The sequence below is a fragment of the Pristiophorus japonicus genome, unplaced genomic scaffold (genome assembly GCF_044704955.1).
Source record: "Pristiophorus japonicus isolate sPriJap1 unplaced genomic scaffold, sPriJap1.hap1 HAP1_SCAFFOLD_331, whole genome shotgun sequence".
NCBI classification, from domain to species: domain Eukaryota; kingdom Metazoa; phylum Chordata; class Chondrichthyes; family Pristiophoridae; genus Pristiophorus; species Pristiophorus japonicus.
Genome location: NW_027253117.1, coordinates 175,318 through 192,500, shown reverse-complemented (window position 1 = coordinate 192,500; position 17,183 = coordinate 175,318). Strand labels below are relative to the sequence as shown.

At 49.1% G+C, this 17,183-nt stretch overlaps 1 protein-coding gene across 2 annotated transcripts in view; it reads left to right on the top strand.

The window, feature by feature from the left end:
* Positions 1-17,183, top strand: part of LOC139249760 (guanine nucleotide exchange factor VAV3-like) — a 197,619-nt gene that overhangs the window by 114,654 nt on the left and 65,782 nt on the right. For both annotated transcript variants that reach the window (XM_070872549.1, XM_070872548.1), the window contains exons 14-15: positions 8-140; positions 9,708-9,817. In XM_070872549.1, coding sequence (XP_070728650.1) covers positions 8-140; positions 9,708-9,817 — 243 coding nt within the window. The remainder of the gene's footprint in view (positions 1-7; positions 141-9,707; positions 9,818-17,183) is intronic.

The following is a 17,183-nucleotide window of genomic DNA, read 5'->3' as shown; positions in this document are numbered from 1 at the left end:
GGACCAGGCACATCTTCCTCTTCGACAAGGCTGTCATTGTGTGCAAGAGACGGGGCGATAACTACGAAATGAAGGAAATCATCGACTTGAGCAGTTACAAGATAACCAATAACCCAACAACGGATAAGGAAAACAAGAAGGTCAGTGAATTGTCTTCAGTCCCCACCACAAACTGCCTTCCCCAGCCCCGACTCACAGCCCCCTTCCCCTGACCCCCGACCCCCATCGCTCTCCCTGACCCCCGACCCCCATCGCTCTCCCTGACCCCCGACCCCCATCGCTCTCCCTGACCCCCGACCCCATCCCTCTCCCTGACCCCATCCCTGACCCCCGACCCCATCCCTCTCCCTGACCCCCGACCCCATTCCTCTCCCTGACCCCCGACCCCATCCCTGACCCCCGACCCCATTGCCCTACCTGACCCCCGACCCCATCTCGCTTCCTGACCCCCGACCCCATTCCTCTCCCTGACTCCCGACTCCATTCCTCTCCCTGACCCCCGACCCCATTCCTCTCCCTGACCCCCCGACCCCATCCCCCTCCCTGACCCCCGACCCCATCCCTGGACACTGCCTGAGACCGTTCACATGTTTGGAAATGTTAGATATGTAATAATTCGATAGACTGAATACTGTAAACTCACTCAGGTACAAACCTGGCCCTGCTTTATTAGGGCCCAAAGTGATTACATTACATGATGGCTTGACTTTTATCCCTGGGCCGCACACACGTGCGTACAGCCCAATGACCTCCGACAGTGGCACCACCTAGTGGCTAGTAACCCCAAGCATACATACATGACAATATCCCCCTGTAAGATATTAATAACGGTCTTTTTACAAATTGAGACGCTCCGGGGCTTTCCGCTCCCGAGTTGATTGTCTCAGTTAAACTCCAGCCTTGGGTGAGCGTTCTGAGTCTGTTATGACTGGGGGCTGGGGCCGATCTGATGGGATGGCAATGACCATGTCAGGGATTGAAAGTCCAGATTCATTGATGACAGCGGAGTCCTCTGATGACTGAGGGTAGGTTGGTTGGTCACTGATTGTGTCTTCCTCAGACTGTTCCGGTTCATCCGTGTGCCACAGCTTTATCTGATCAACATGTTTCCTGCATGTTTGCCCATTCTGGAGCTGGACGATAAACACTCTGTTATCCTCCTTGGCCGTAACAGTACCAGCGACCCACTTGGGACCTTGACCATAATTTAATACATACACAGGATCGTTAACAGAAATATCGCATGGCACAGCAGTGCGATCATGATACCACTGCTGACTTTGACGTCTGTATTCAACATGATCGTTCAAGTCACGGTGGACAAGAGAGAACTTGGTCTTGAGACCTCTCTTCATCAATAGTTCAGCAAGAGGGACCCCAGTAAGCATGTGGGGTCTTGGCCTGTAACGAAATAATATACATGACAAGCGAGTCTATAGTGAACCTTGAGTTACACGTTTGATATGCTGCTTGATGGTTTGGACCGCACGCTCTGCTTGACCATTAGATGTGGGTTTGACTGGTGCTGACTTCACATGTTTGATACCATTGAGTTTCATGAACTCTTGAAACTGCAGACTGGTGAAGCAAGGTCCGTTGTCGCTTACAATGATGTCGGGCAGACCGTGAGTAGCAAACATGACACGAAGGCTCTCAATGGTAGCTGTGGATGGAAACATAGAAAATAGGTGCAGGAGTAGGCCATTCGGCCCTTCGAGCCTGCACCACCATTCAATATGATCAAGGCTGATCATGCAACTTCAGTACCCCATTCCTGCTTTCTCTCCATACCCCTTGATCCCTTTAGCCATAATGGCCACATCTAACTCCCTTTTGAATTGGCCTCAACAACTTTCTGTGGTAGAGAATTCCACAGGTTAACCACTCTCTGAGTGAAGAAATTTTTCCTCATCTCGGTCCTAAATGGCCTACTCCTTATCCTTAGACTGTGACCCCTGGTTCCCAACATCGGGAACATTCTTCCTGCATCTAACCTGTCCAGTCCCGTCAAAATTTTATATGTTTCTATGAGATCCCCTCTCATCCTTCTAAATTCCAGTCAATATAAGCCTAGTTGATCCAGTCTTTCTTCATATGTCAATCCTGCCATCCCGGGAATCAGTCTGGTGAACCTTCGCTGCACTCCCTCAATAGCAAGAATGTCCTTCCTCAGATTAAGAGACCCAAACTGAACACAATATTCAAGGTGTAGCCTCACCAAGACCCTGTACAACAGCAGTAAGACCTCCCTGCTCCTATACTCAAATCCTCTCGTTATGAAGGCCAAAATGCCATTTGCCTTCTTCACCACCTGCTGTATCTGCATGCCAACTTTTTCAGTGACTGATGAACCATGACACCCAGGTCTCGTTGCACCTCCCCTTTTCCTAATCTGTCACCATTCAGATAATATTCTGCCTTCCTGTTTTTGCCACCAAAGTGGATACCCTCACATTTATCCACATTATACTGCATCTGCCATGCATTTGCCCACTCACCTAACCTGTCCAAGTCACCCTGCAGCCTCTTAGCATCCTCCTTCCTGCTCACACTGCCACCCAGCTTAGTGTCATCTGCAAACTTGGAGATTTTACATTCAATTCCTATGTCTAAATCATTAATGTATATTGCAGTACCCCACAAGTCACTGTCTGCCATTCTGAAAAGGACGTGTTTATTCCTGCTATTTACTTCCTGTCTGCCAACCAGTTCTCTATCCACATCACCCTCAATACTATGTGCTTTAATTTTGCACACTAATCTCTTGTGTGGGACCTTGTCAAAAGCCTTTTGAAAGTCCAAATGCATCACATCCACTGGTTCTCCCTTGTCCACTCTACTAGTTACATCCTCAAAAAATTCTAGAAGATTTGTCGAGCATGATTTCCCTTTCATAGATCCATGCTGACTTGGACCGATCCTGTCACTGCTTTCCAAATGCGCTGCTATTACATCTTTAATAATTGATTCCAACATTTTCCCCACTACCGATGTCAGGCTGACCGGTCTATAATTACCCGTTTTCTCTCTCCCTCCTTTTTTAAAAAGTGGGGTTACATTAGCTACCCTCCAGTCCATAGGAACTGATCCAGAGTCGATAGACTGTTGGAAAATGATCACCAATGCATCCACTATTTCTAGGGCCACTTCCTTAAGTAGTCTGGGATGCAGGCTATCAGGCTCTGGGGATTTATCGGCCTTCAATCCCATCAATTTCCCTAACACAATTTCCCGCCTAATAAGGATTTCCCTCAGTTCCTCTGTACTGGATGACATGATTATACACTCTAACAACTTGGAATATGCATCCACCACAACTAAAAACATCTTTCCCAGGAAGGGACCTGCAAAGTCGATGTGGATCCTGGACCAAGGTTTAGATGGCCACGACCACAGACTCAGCGGCGATTCCGCTGGTGCTTTACTTAGCCGCATGCAAGTGTTGCACTGATGCACACATGATTCCAGATCAGAGTCAATTCCAGGCCACCATACATGAGACCTGACAATGGCCTTCATCATTACAATACCAGGATGAGTGCTGTGTAGATCATGTACAAATTTCTCTCTGCCTTTCTTAGGCATAACAACACGATTACCCCACAGTATACAATCTGACGGAATGGACAGTTCGTCTTTGTGACGGTTGTAAGGTTTGGTCTCATCACTCATGGCAGACCAATCACCACTAAGGACATAACGTTTCACAACCGATAATATCGGGTCCCGGCTGGTCCAGGTCTTAACTTGTTGAGCCGTGACAGGGGTTCCTTCACTTTCAAAAGCATCCATAACTAACAGTAGGTCTGCAGATTGTGGTGTCTCCACCTCCGGTGTGGGCAACGGCAGACGGCTCAGTGCATCGGCACAATTCTCGGGGCCAGGTCTATGGCGAAAGACAATCATAGGCAGATAATGTCAGCGCCCACCTCTGGATGCGGGACAATGCATTGGTATTGATACCTTTGTTTTCCAAAAACAATGAAATGAGTGGCTTGTGATCTGTTTCCAGTTCAAACCGAAGACCAAACAGGTTTTTAACCCCATACACACAGGCTAATGCTTCTTTTTCTACCATGCTGTAGGCTCTTTCCGTCTTTGACAAACTTTTAGACGCAAAAGCAACAGGTTATAATTTACCCAACTCATTAGCTTGTTGAAGCATGCAACCAACTCCATATGATGAAGCATCACAGGCCAATACTATTCACTTACACGGATCATAATGTACCAGCAGCTTGTTAGAGCAAAGCAGATTCGTAGCTTTCTCAAAGCTCTATCTTGAGACACACCCCAAACCCAGTTGTCGCCTTTCCTTAGCAGCATGTGCAGTGGCTCTAATAAAGTGCTCAATCTAGGTAGGTAAATACCGAAGTAGTTGAGTAGACCAAGGAACAAAGACAGCTCCGTCACATTCTGAGGCTTGGGTATGTTTTTGATGGCCTTGGTTTTCGAGTCCGTAGGCCTGATGCAGTCAGCAGCAATTTTCCTCCCCAGGAATTCGACTTCCGATGCCATGAAGACGCACTTCAAATGTTTCAGTCTGAGTTCCACTTTGTCTAGACGATGTAGAACCTCTTCCAGGTTGTTCAGATGTTCGGCGGTATCACGATCTGTGACCAGGATGTCATCTTGGAACATGACGGTTCTAGGGACGGACTCCAGTAGACTCTCCATGTTCCTCTGAAATATGGCTGCAGCCGAGCGAATTCCGAAAGGACACCTGTTGTAGATAAACAGTCCTTTATGAGTGTTGGTGCACCTAAGTTTCTTTGACGTCTCGACCAGCTCCTGTGTCATGTAGGCCGACGTCAGATCCAGTTTAGTGAACGACTTCCTTCCGACTAGTGTTGCAAACAGGTCATCAGCCTTCGGTAACAGGTATTGATCCTGTTTCAAAACTCGGTTGATCATAACCTTGTAGTCTCCACAAATCCTGACAGTACCATCACTCTTCAACACAGGAACAATGGGGCTGGCCCATTCGTTAAATTCAACTGGTAATATGACCCCTTCATGCTGGAGTTTGTCCAGTTCGATTTCGACCTCCCTCAGCATGTACGGAACCGCCCGAGCTTTATGATGGACGGGTCTTGTATCCGAGTCCACGTGGATCTGCACCTTGGCTCCCGTGAAATTGCCGATGCCTGATTCAAACAACGAGGGGAGCTTGCTCAGCACTTGAGCAGATGGAGTATCATCCTCCAACAACAGCGCTTTGATATCGTTCCAATTCCATTTGATTTTTTTCTAGCCAATTCCTGCCTTTAACAGCGTTGGACCATTGCTGGAACACTGCACAACGGTAAAATATGAACTGCACCATCATGCGACACCTTGACTACTGCACTGCAAATCACCGTTATGAGTTCTTTAGTGTATGTACGCAACTTGGCATTGACTGGACTCAGCTTAGACCTCACAGCCTTAGTATCCCACAGCTTGTCGAATGTCCTCTGGCTCATTATTGATTGACTCGCACCCGTGTCCAATTCCATCGGTACCGGCATACCGTTAAGTTTCACATTAATCATTGTCGGTTGGTTCTTTGTTAAGAACGAATACAGTCCATACACTTCCTCCTCTGGTATCTCGGATTGCATATCCTGATTCGCGCTATACTGGTCATCATCCTCCATGTGGTGTGTCGCAGCACGCTTGCTCAGTTGCGGACACATCTGCTGGAGATGCGGCAGTCTTGAATAGCCATTACAAATGTGCTGTTTAAACCTATGAGGCCAATGATCACCCCCACAACGCCAACACGGTGAAATCGGATTCATTCCCATTGGCGGACTTTGGCCAGCCACACGTTTTGCACAGCAGTCGAGTAGGCCCTGCCATATGCAGCTCTGCCAAACGATGATACAATCTTGTTTACAGTACTTGCCGAGTTCCGATTTTTCGATGATATCTGCTTTAAGTTTTTGTCCATCGTCATGCATGCCTGGGCAATCGTGATGGCCTTGCTCAAATCCAGCGTTTCCACCACCAGTAGCTTACGCAGGATCACCTCGTGGTTGATGCCAATTACAAAGAAGTCCTGCAGCATGTCTGCCAAGGTGTTTTCAAACTTACATAGTCCAGCTAGACTTAGGTCGGCAACGAATTCCAACACATCCTGGCCCTCAGAACGAACTTGCGTGTAGAATTGATATCATGAGATGATGATGCCTTCTTCTAGTTTGAGATGGTCACGTACCAGAGCACACAATTCCTCATAGTCCTTGTCCCTTGGACTTGCAGGCGAGAGAAGATTTTTTATGAGTCCTTGATTTCCAGACTGCAAACCGTGAGGAAGACCGCTCTGCGCCTAACTGCGTCAGTGGGTTCCTCCATTTTGTTGACCACGAAGTACTGGTCCAGGCGAGCTACAAAATCTGACCAGTCCTCTCCCTCCACAATTCTCTCCAGAATTCCAATTGTGCTCATTTTTGCTGCGAAGGTTCTTAAATTACCTCGTCGCCAACTGTTACGAATGTAATAACTCGATAGACTGAATACTGTAAACCAACAGAGGAACAAACCTGGCTCTGCTTTATTAGGGCCCAAAGTGATTACATTACAAGATGGCTTGCCTTTTATACCTGGGCCACACACACGTGCGCACAGCCCAGTGACCTCCGACAGTGGCGCCACCTGGTGGCTAGTAACCCCAAGCATACATACATGACAAGAATCCTATTTGACCCCAAGATGAGCTTCTGACACCATATTGTCTCCATTACCAAGGCCGTTTACTTCTGCCTCCATAACATCGCCCGACTCCACCCCTGCCTCAGCCCATCTGGTGCAGAAACCCTCGTCCGTGTCTTTTGTTACCTCCAGACTCGACTATTCCAGCGCTCTTGTCCGGCCTCCCACATTCTAACCTCCGATAAAGGGATACCAGTGGCTGTGGTGTATTTGCATTTCCAGAAGGCATTCGATAAGGTGTCACATAAAAGGTTACTGCATCAGATAAAAGTTCACGGGGTTGGGGGTAATATATTAGCATGGACAGAGGATTGGCTAACTCACAGAAAACAGAGAGTGAGATAAATGGGTAATTTACCGTTTGGCAAACAGTGACTAGTGGAGTGCCGCAGGGATCAGTGCAGGGGCCTCAACTATTTACAATCTATATTAACGACTTGGATGAAGGGACCGAGTGTAATGTAGACAAGTTTGCTGATGATACAAAGATGGGTGGGAAAGCAAATTGTGAGGAGGACACAAAAAATCTGCAAAGGGATATAGACAGGCTAAGTGAGTGGGCAAAAATTTGGCAGATGGAGTATAATGTGGGAAAATGTGAGGTTATCCACTTTGGCAGAAAAAATAGAAAAGCAAATTATAATTTAAATGGAGAAAAATTACAAACTGTTGCAGTACAGAGGGACCTGGGGGTCCTTGTGCATGAAACACAAAAAGTTAGTATGTAGGTACAGCAAGTGATCAGGAAGGCCAATGGAATGTTGGCCTTTATTGCAAGGGGGATAGAGTATAAAAGCAGAGAAGTCCTGCTACAACTGTACAGGGTATTGGTGAGGCCACACCTGGAGTACTGCGTACAGTTTTGGTCTCCGTATTTAAGGAAGGATATACTTGCATTGGAGGCTGTTCAGAGAAGGTTCAGGAGGTTGATTCCGGAGATGAGGGGGTTGAGTTATGAAGATAGGTTGAGTAGGTTGGGCCTGTACTCATTGGAGTTCAGAAGAATGAGAGGTGATCTTATTGAAACATGTAAGATAATGAGGAGGCTTGACAAGGTGGATGCAGAGAGAATATTTCCACTGATAGGGGAAACTAAAACTAGGGGACATAGTCTTAGAATAAGGGGCCACCCATTTAAAACTGAGATGAGGAGGAATTTCTTATCTCGGAGGGTTGTAAATCTGTGGAATTCTCTGCCCCTGAGAGCTGTGGGGGCTGGGTCATTGAATATATTTAAGGCAGAGATAAACGCATTTTTGAGCGATAAGGGAGTGAAGGGTTATGGGGAGCGGGCGGGGAAGTGGAGCTGAGTCCATGATCAGATCAGCCATGATCTTATTAAATGGTGGAGCAGGCTCGAGGGGCCGAATGGCCGACTCCTGCTCCTATTTCTTATGTTCTTATGTTTCGATGAATAAAGCCAAGGATACCATGTGCTTTTTAGCCGTTTGATCAACTTTCCTGCCACCTTCAGAGCTGTGATGGTCTTTATCCTGCTGTAATTTGGGACAGTTTACATCGCCCAGTATTATTGCCCCGAAGTTCCTTCGTCTCCCACTCCACAGTCACCACATCACACTCGCCTGCAGCGGTGGGGGTTGTGAGAAAGCCTTGGGATGAGCAGTGGAGGGAGAACAAGGCAAATAAGATAATCAGTGAGGACATATTATCGGAGCAGGGTGTGAAAGGCAGCTAAATAATACAACTTACAATTAATTCCACAGTGACTTTCACCAGCGCCCGACGTCTGAGATTTACGGCCAAACAAGCACTTTTGAAATGTAGTCACTGTTGTAATGTAGGAAACACAACAGCCAACTTGTGCACAGCAAGCTCCCACAAAAGGAATTAACTAAATAGCCAATTAATGTGCATTTTAGTGATATCGGTTGATGGATAAATATTGACCAGAACACCGGAGAGAACTCCCCTGCTCTTCTTTGAAATAGAGCAACGGCATCTTTTACATACTCCTCTTGTGCGGCCTTGGTTTTATTTCCGACAGTGCGGCACTCCCTCAGTACTGCCCCTCCGACAGTGCGGTACTCCCTCAGTACTGCCCCTCCGACAGTGCGGCACTCCCTCAGTACTGCCCCTCCGACAGTGCGGTACTCCCTCAGTACTGCCCCTCCGACAGTGCGACACTCCCTCAGTACTGCCCCTCCGACAATGCGGCACTCCCTCAGTACTGCCCTTCCGACAGTGCGGCACTCCCTCAGTACTGCCCCTCCAACAGTACGGCGCTCCCTCAGTACTGTCCCTCCGACAGTGCAGCACTCCCTCAGTACTACCCCTCCGACAGTGTAGCAATCCCTCAGTACTACCCCTCCGACAGAGTAGCAATCCCTCAGTACTACCCCTCCGACAGTGTAGCAATCCCTCAGTACTACCCCTCCGACAGAGTAGCAATCCCTCAGTACTACCCCTCCGACAGTGTAGCAATCCCTCAGTACTACCCCTCCGACAGTGTGGCACTCCCTCAGTACTGCCCCTCCGACAGTACGGCACTCCCTCAGTACTACCCCTCCGACAGAGTAGCAATCCCTCAGTACTACCCCTCCGACAGTGCGGCACTCCCTCAGTACTGCCCCTCCGACAGTACGGCACTCCCTCAGTACTGCCCCTCCGACAGTGCGGCACTCCCTCAGTACTACCCCTCCGACAGAGTAGCAATCCCTCAGTACTACCCCTCCGACAGTGCGGCACTCCCTCAGTACTGCCCCTCCGACAGTACGGCACTCCCTCAGTACTACCCCTCCGACAGAGTAGCAATCCCTCAGTACTACCCCTCCGACAGTGTAGCAATCCCTCAGTCCTACACTGTGAGTGTCGGCCTGGATTATGTCCTGGAGTCTGTGGCATGGCACTTGAGCCCACAAGCTTCTGACTCAGGCGAGATGACTACCCACTGTGGCGGTGGGATTCGCTCTGCAATTGTGTAGCAAAGAGACAGCATGGGCTGGTGACTCCTTGTGCTTTGTAAAATTCTAATTCTCTTCTGTTTGATGCAGTGGTCACACGGATTCTACCTCACACATCTTCACGGCCAAAACGGGTTTGAATTCTTCTGTAAGACAAAAGACTTGAAGAAGAAATGGCTGGAACAGTTTCGGATGGCACTGTGAGTGTAACGTGCGTTTTGCAATCAGGAGTCTCGCCATTATACTGTCCAAATCAGCACTGTGACAGGAGGACTGAGAAACTCACTCTGCAATCTAACTGCGATTCCCAGACACCTCCCGTTTCTTGGGTTGTGTATAATCAAATAATCCTCTTTTAATTCAGTAATCCTTGTGACAGCCCCCTCGCCTCTGAGTCAGAATGTCGTGGGTTCGAGTCCCACTCCAGGAATGGTGCCAGAGCAGCTGGTCCCAGAGGACTAGACAATTACAAATGTTACACCCTTGTTCAAAAAAGAGTGTCAGGATAAACCCAGCAACTACAGGCCGGGCAGTTTAACCTCGGGAGTGGGGGAGCTTTTAGAAACGATAATCAGGGACAAAATTAACAATTTTGTTAATTAAGGATTAATTAAGGAAAGCCAGCATCGATTTAAGAACATAAGAAATAGGATCAGGAGTAGGCCATACGGCCCCCTTGAGCCTTTTCTGCCATTCAATAAGATCATGGCTGATCCGATCATGGACTCAGCTCCACTTTCCATAACTCTTCACTCCCTTATATTTCAAAAATCTGTCTATCTCCACCTTAAATATATTCAATGGCCCAGCCTCCACAGCTCTCTGGTGCAGCGAATTCACAGATTTACAAACCTCAGAGAGAAGAAATTCCTCCTCATTTCAGTTTTAAATGGGCGACTCCTTATTCTGAGACTATGCCCCCTTGTTCTAGATTCCCCCACGAGGGGAAACATCCTCTCTGCATCTACCCTGTCGAGCCCCCTCAGAATCTTATATGTTTCAATCAGATTACTTTTCATTCTTCTAAACTCCAATGAGTATCGGCCCAACATGTTCAACCTTTCTTCATAAGACAACCCTTTCATCCCAGGAATCAACCGAGTGAACCGTCTCTGAACAACCTTCAATGCAAGTATATCCCTCCTTAAGTATGAGACCAAAACTGCACGCAGTACTCCAGATGTGGCCTCACCAATACCCTGTACAATTGTAGCAGGACTTCTCTGCATTTATACTCTATCCCCCTTGCAATAAAGACCAACATTCCATTGGCCTCCCTGATCACTTGCTGTACCTGCATACTAACCTTTTGTGTTTCATGCACAAGGACCCCCAGGTCCCTCTGTACTGCAGCATTTTGTAATCTTAATAATAGTTTGCTTTTCTATTCTTCCTACCAAAGTGAATACCTCACATTTTCCCACATTATACTCCATCTGCCAAATTTTTTCCCACTCACTTAGCCTGTCTATATCCATTTGCAGATTTTGTGTCCTCCTCACAATTTGCTTTCCCATCCATCTTTGTATCATCAGCAAACTTGTCTACATTATACTCGGTCCCTTCATCCAAATCATTGATATAGATTGTAAATAGTTGAGGCCCCAGCACCGATCCCTGCGGCACCCCACTAGTCACTGTTTACCAACCGGATTCTCTGTTTTCTGTTAGTTTGAGACCGATACAAAATATTTGTTCAGAGTTTCTGCCATTTCCTTGTGTTCCATTATTAATTCCCCAGTCTCATCCTCTAATTTGTTAAAGGCAAATTGTGTTTAACTAAATTGATTGAGTTTTTTGATGAGGTAACAGAGAGGGTTGATGAGGGTAATGCGGTTGACGTGGTGTACATGGATTTCCAAAAGGCATTTGATAAAGTGCCACATAATGGGCCCAAGTTTCCACATGATTCGCGCCTGATTTTTAGGAGCAACTGGTGGAGAACGGACTATTTTAGAAATCGCAATTCTCCACATTTTTTTTTCTGCAGTTCTAGTCAGGTAGAACAGTTTTAGTTTAGAACAGAATTTTTTCTTCAAAAGGAGGCGTGTCCGGCCACTGACGCCTGATTTGAAAGTTTCCACAGTGGAAATGTACTCCAAACTAAAGTAGAATGGAGCCAGTGAAGATTTTTGTAGAACTGAAAAAACCTGTTCTACACATTAAAAAATCAGGCGCAGGTTACAAATTAGGTGGGGGGGGAGGGGGGGGGGGAAGGGAACTCATTAAATTCGACAATAAATCCTTATTTATACTTCTACGAATATTATACAAATAAATCCAACCTGAATAAACATTTATAAGCCAAGAAAAGATTAAATAAACCATCTTCCTACCTGTGTGAAAGTGCTTCAGCCAGGGAGAATTCTGCAGCCGTTCGTGCCGCTGAGCGGGAGGGGGGGGGAGAGAGAGAGAGAGAGAGGGGGAGGGGGGGGGAGGGGAGGGGGGGGGAGAGGGGGGGGAGGGAGGGAGAGAGAGAGGGGGGGAGGGAGGGAGAGAGAGAGGGGGGAGGGAGGGAGGGAGGGAGAGAGGGGGAGGGAGGGAGGGAGGGAGGGAGAGAGAGAGAGAGGGGGGAGAGAGGGGGGAGGGAGGGAGGGAGAGAGAGAGGGGGGAGGGAGGGAGGGAGGGAGAGAGGGGGAGGGAGGGAGGGAGGGAGGGAGAGAGAGAGAGAGGGGGGAGAGAGGGGGGAGGGAGGGAGGGAGAGAGAGGGGGGGAGGGAGGGAGAGAGAGAGGGGGGGAGGGGGGGAGAGAGAGAGGGGGGAGGGAGGGAGGGAGGGAGAGAGGGGGAGGGAGGGAGGGAGGGAGAGAGCGAGAGGGAGAGGGAGGGAGAGAGAGAGAGAGAGGGGGAGGGAGGGAGAGAGAGAGAGAGGGGAGAGAGAGAGGGGGAGTGGGAGAGAGAGAGAGGGGAGAGGTAGAGAGAGAGGGGTAGGGAGAGAGAGAGAGAGAGGGGAGGGAGGGAGAGAGAGAGAGAGAGAGAGGGGAGGGAGGGAGATAGAGAGAGGGTAGGGAGGGAGAGAGAGAGAGGGTAGGGAGGGAGAGAGAGAGAGGGTAGGGAGGGAGAGAGAGCGAGGGGGGGGAGAGAGAGAGGGAGGGGGGGAGAGAGAGGGGGAGGGGGGGAGAGAGAGGAGGAGGGGGGGAGAGAGAGAGAGGGGGAGGGAGGGAGAGAGAGAGGGGGAAGGAGGGAGGGAGAGAGAGAGAGTGGGAGGGAGGGAGAGAGAGAGAGAGAGGGGGAGGGAGGGAGAGAGAGAGAGAGAGGGGGAGGGAGAGAGAGAGAGAGAGAGAGGGGGGGAGAGAGAGAGGGGTAGGGAGAGAGAGAGAGAGAGGGAGGGAGGGAGAGAGAGAGAGAGAGGGGAGGGAGGGAGATATATTTGGTATATATGGTATATTTGGACTTTCAGAAGGCTTTCGACAAGGTCCCACACAAGAGATTAATGTGCAAAGTTAAAGCACATGGGAATGGGGGTAGTGTGCTGACGTGGATTGAGAACTGGTTGTCAGACAGGAAGCAAAGAGTAGGAGTAAATGGGGACTTTTCAGAATGGCAGGCAGTGACTAGTGGGATACCGCAAGGTTCTGTGCTGGGGCCCCAGCTGTTTACACTGTACATTAATGATTTAGACGAGGGGATTAAATGTAGTATCTCCAAATTTGCGGATGACACTAAGTTGGGTGACAGTGTGAGCTGCGAGGAGGATGCTATGAGGCTGCAGAGTGACTTGGATAGGTTAGGTGAGTGGGCAAATGCATGGCAGATGAAGTATAATGTGGATAAATGTGAGGTTATCCACTTTGGTGGTAAAAACAGAGAGACAGACTATTATCTGAATGGTGACAGATTAGGAAAAGGGGAGGTGCAACGAGACCTGGGTGTCATGGTACATCAGTCATTGAAGGCTGGCATGCAGGTACAGCAGGCGGTTAAGAAAGCAAATGGCATGTTGGCCTTCATAGCGAGGGGATTTGAGTACAAGGGCAGGGAGGTGTTGCTACAATTGTACAGGGCCTTGGTGAGGCCACACCTGGAGTATTGTGTACAGTTTTGGTCTCCTAACCTGAGGAAGGACATTCTTGCTATTGAGGGAGTGCAGCGAAGGTTCACCAGACTGATTCCCGGGATGGCGGGACTGACCTATCAAGAAAGACTGGATCAACTGGGCTTGTATTCACTGGAGTTCAGAAGAATGAGAGGGGACCTCATAGAAACGTTTAAAATTCTGACGGGGTTAGACAGGTTAGATGCAGGAAGAATGTTCCCAATGTTGGGGAAGTCCAGAACCAGGGGACACAGTCTAAGGATAAGGGGGAAGCCATTTAGGACCGAGATGAGGAGAAACTTCTTCACCCAGAGAGTGGTGAACCTGTGGAATTCTCTACCACAGAAAGTTGTTGAGGCCAATTCACTAAATATATTCAAAAAGGAGTTCGATGAAGTCCTTACTACTAGGGGAATCAAGGGGTATGGTGAGAAAGCAGGAATGGGGTACTGAAGTTGAATGTTCAGCCATGAACTCATTGAATGGCGGTGCAGGCTAGAAGGGCCGAATGGCCTACTCCTGCACCTATTTTCTATGTTTCTATCTATGTTTCTATAGAGAGAGGGGGGGGAGAGGGGGAGGGGGGGAGAGAGAGGGGGAGGGGGGGAGGGGGGGAGAGAGAGGGGGAGGGGGGGAGAGGGAGGGGGGGAGGAGAGCGGGGGGGTGGTCGGGTCAGGGAACAGGAGCGCGGGTCGGGTCGGGTCAGCCGGGGGGGGGGGGAGCGAGTGTCACGTCGGGTCGGGGGGGGAGCAGGAGCTGGAGTCGGCAGGAAGCAGGAGCTGGCCGTGGGAGGAGCCTTATTCACGCAGCCCCAGTGAGGCCATTGGGCCAGGGCTAGGGGCTGCGTGCTTCAGGCCCCTCCCACACAGTTCGGCGCCTGGAGCTACTGCACTTGCGTGCCGACTGTAGCGCGCATGTGCAGAGGTCCCGGCACTGTTTTCAGCGCAGGGACCTGGCTCCGCCCCCCCCCACAGCTCGTGCTGGCTGCGCCGAGGGCCAGAGGACCTGCAGGTAGGTGGAGAATACCGAGGATTTTTTTAGGCGCCGTTTCAGGCGCGAAAAACGGGCGCCCAGCTCAGAGGGGCGCCCGTTTTTTTTCTTGTGAAAACTTGGGCCCATAGGCTTGCAGCAAAGTTGAAGCCCATGGAATAAAAGGGACAGTGACAGAATGGATACTGGATGGGCTCAGTGACAGGAAACAGAGAGTAGTGGTGAACAGTTGTTTATCGAACTAGAGGGAGGTATACAGTGGTATTCCCCAGGGGTCGGGACTGGGACCACGGCTTTTCCTGATATATATTAATGATTTGGACGTGGGTGTACAGGGCACAATTTCATATTTGCAGGTGACCCAAAATTGAAAGTATAGTGAACAGTGAGGAGGATAGTGATCGACTTCAGGAAGACACAGACAGGCTGGTGGGATGAGCGAATACATGACAGATGCAATTTAACGCAGAAAATTGCAAAGTGATACATTTTGTCAGGAAGAACACGGAGAAGAAATATAAACTAAAGGGTACAATCCTAACAGGGGTGCAGCAACAGAGAGATCTGGGGGTAGATGTGCTCACTGAAGGTGGCAGGGCAGGTTGAGAAAGCAGTTAAAAATGCTTACAGGATCCTGGGCTTCATAAATAGAGGCATAAAGGAGGTTATGGTGAACCTGTATAAAACACTGGGTCAGCCCCAGCTGGAGTATTGTGTCCAATTCTGGGCACCACACTTTAGGAAGGATGTGAAGGCCTTAGAGAGGGGGCAGAAAAGATTTACGAGAATGGTTCCGGGGATGAGGGACTTCAGTGACGTGGATAGACTGGAGAAGCTGGGGTTGTTCTCCTTGGAGCAGAGAAGGTTGAGAGGAGACTTGATCGAGGTGTTCAAAATCATGAGGGTTCTGGACAGAGTAGAGAGAGAGAAACTGTTCCCATTGGTGGAGGGGTCGAGAAGCAGAGGACACAGATTTAAGGTGATTGCCATCAGGAAAAACGTTTTTATACAGCAAGCGGTTAGGGTATGGAATGCACGGCCTGAGAGGGTGGTGGAGGCAGACTCAATCGCGGCTTTCAAAAGCACGTTGGATAAGTACCTGAAGGAAATCAATTTGCAGGGCTACGGGGAAAGGGCGGGGGAGTGGGACTGGCTGAGGGGCTCTTGCAGAGAGCCGATACGAGCTCAATGGGCCGAATGGCCTCCTTCTGTGCTGCAACACTTCTATGATTCTATGACATGAGCACAAAAATCTAGCTGACTGTCTCGTGCAGTGCCGAGGGAGTGCTGCACTGTCGGAGGTGCCGTCTTTCAGATGAGATATTAAAACCGAGGCCCAGTCTGCTCTCAGGTGGATGTAAAAGATCTCACGGCACTATTCGAAGAAGAGCAGGGGAGTTAACCCCAATGTCCTGGGGCCAATATTTATCCCTCCATCAACATCACTAAAGCAGATTATCTGCTCATTTTCACATTGCTGTTTGTGGAATCATGCATTGTGCAAATTGGTTCCTGCAGTTCCTACATTACAAAAGCCACTAGACTTCAAAAAGTATTTTATTGGCTTTAAAGTACTTTGCGACATTTAGGGCTCAGCTGCCGGTCTCCTAACTCACAAGAAGTCCACTTCACCCTGACCTATAATCCTCATTCTTTTCAAATCGCTTCATGGCCTCGCCCCTCCCATCTCTGTAACCTCCTCCTGTCCGACACCCCTCTGAGATCTCCGTGCTCCTCCAATTCTGACCTCTTAATCATCCCTGATTATAATCGCTCCACCATTGGTGGCCGTGCCTTCAGTTGCCTGGGCCCCAAGCTCTGGAATTCCCTCCCTAAACCTCTCTGCCTCTCTCTCCTCCTTTACGATGCTCCTTAAAACCTACCTCTTTGACTCAGCTGTTGGTCACCGGTCCAAATATCTCATTACATAGAAACATAGAAAAACATAGAAATTTACAGCGCAGAAGGAGGACATTTTGGCCCATCGTGTCCACGCCGAACGACAAAGAGCCGCACGGCCCTCGGTCAGCAGCCCTGAAGGTTACATATAAACCTGTGAACAATGACGGAAAGGCAAAGAGCACCCAGACCGCCTCACACAACTGCGACACCCCTTACACTGAAACATTCTACACTCCACCCCAACCGGAGCCATGTGATCTCCTGGGAGAGGCAAATACCAGATAAAGGCAAGCATTCTGTATGCCTTCTTAACCACCTTATCCACCTGGCCTGCTACTTTCAGGGACCTGTGGACAAACACTCCAAGGTCCCGTTGTTCATCTACACTATTAAGTGACTTAAAGCTTAATGTGAATTCCCTTTTCTTATTAGCCCTCCCAAAGTGCATCACCTCACACTTCTCTCAGTTAAATTCCATTTGCCACTGCTCTGCCCACCTGACCAGTAGATTGATATCCTCCTGCAGCCCATGACTTTCCTCGTCATTATCAACCACACAGCCAATTATATAGAAACATAGAAACATAGAAAATAGGTGCAGGAGTCGGCCATTCGGCCCTTCGAGCCTGCACCACCATTC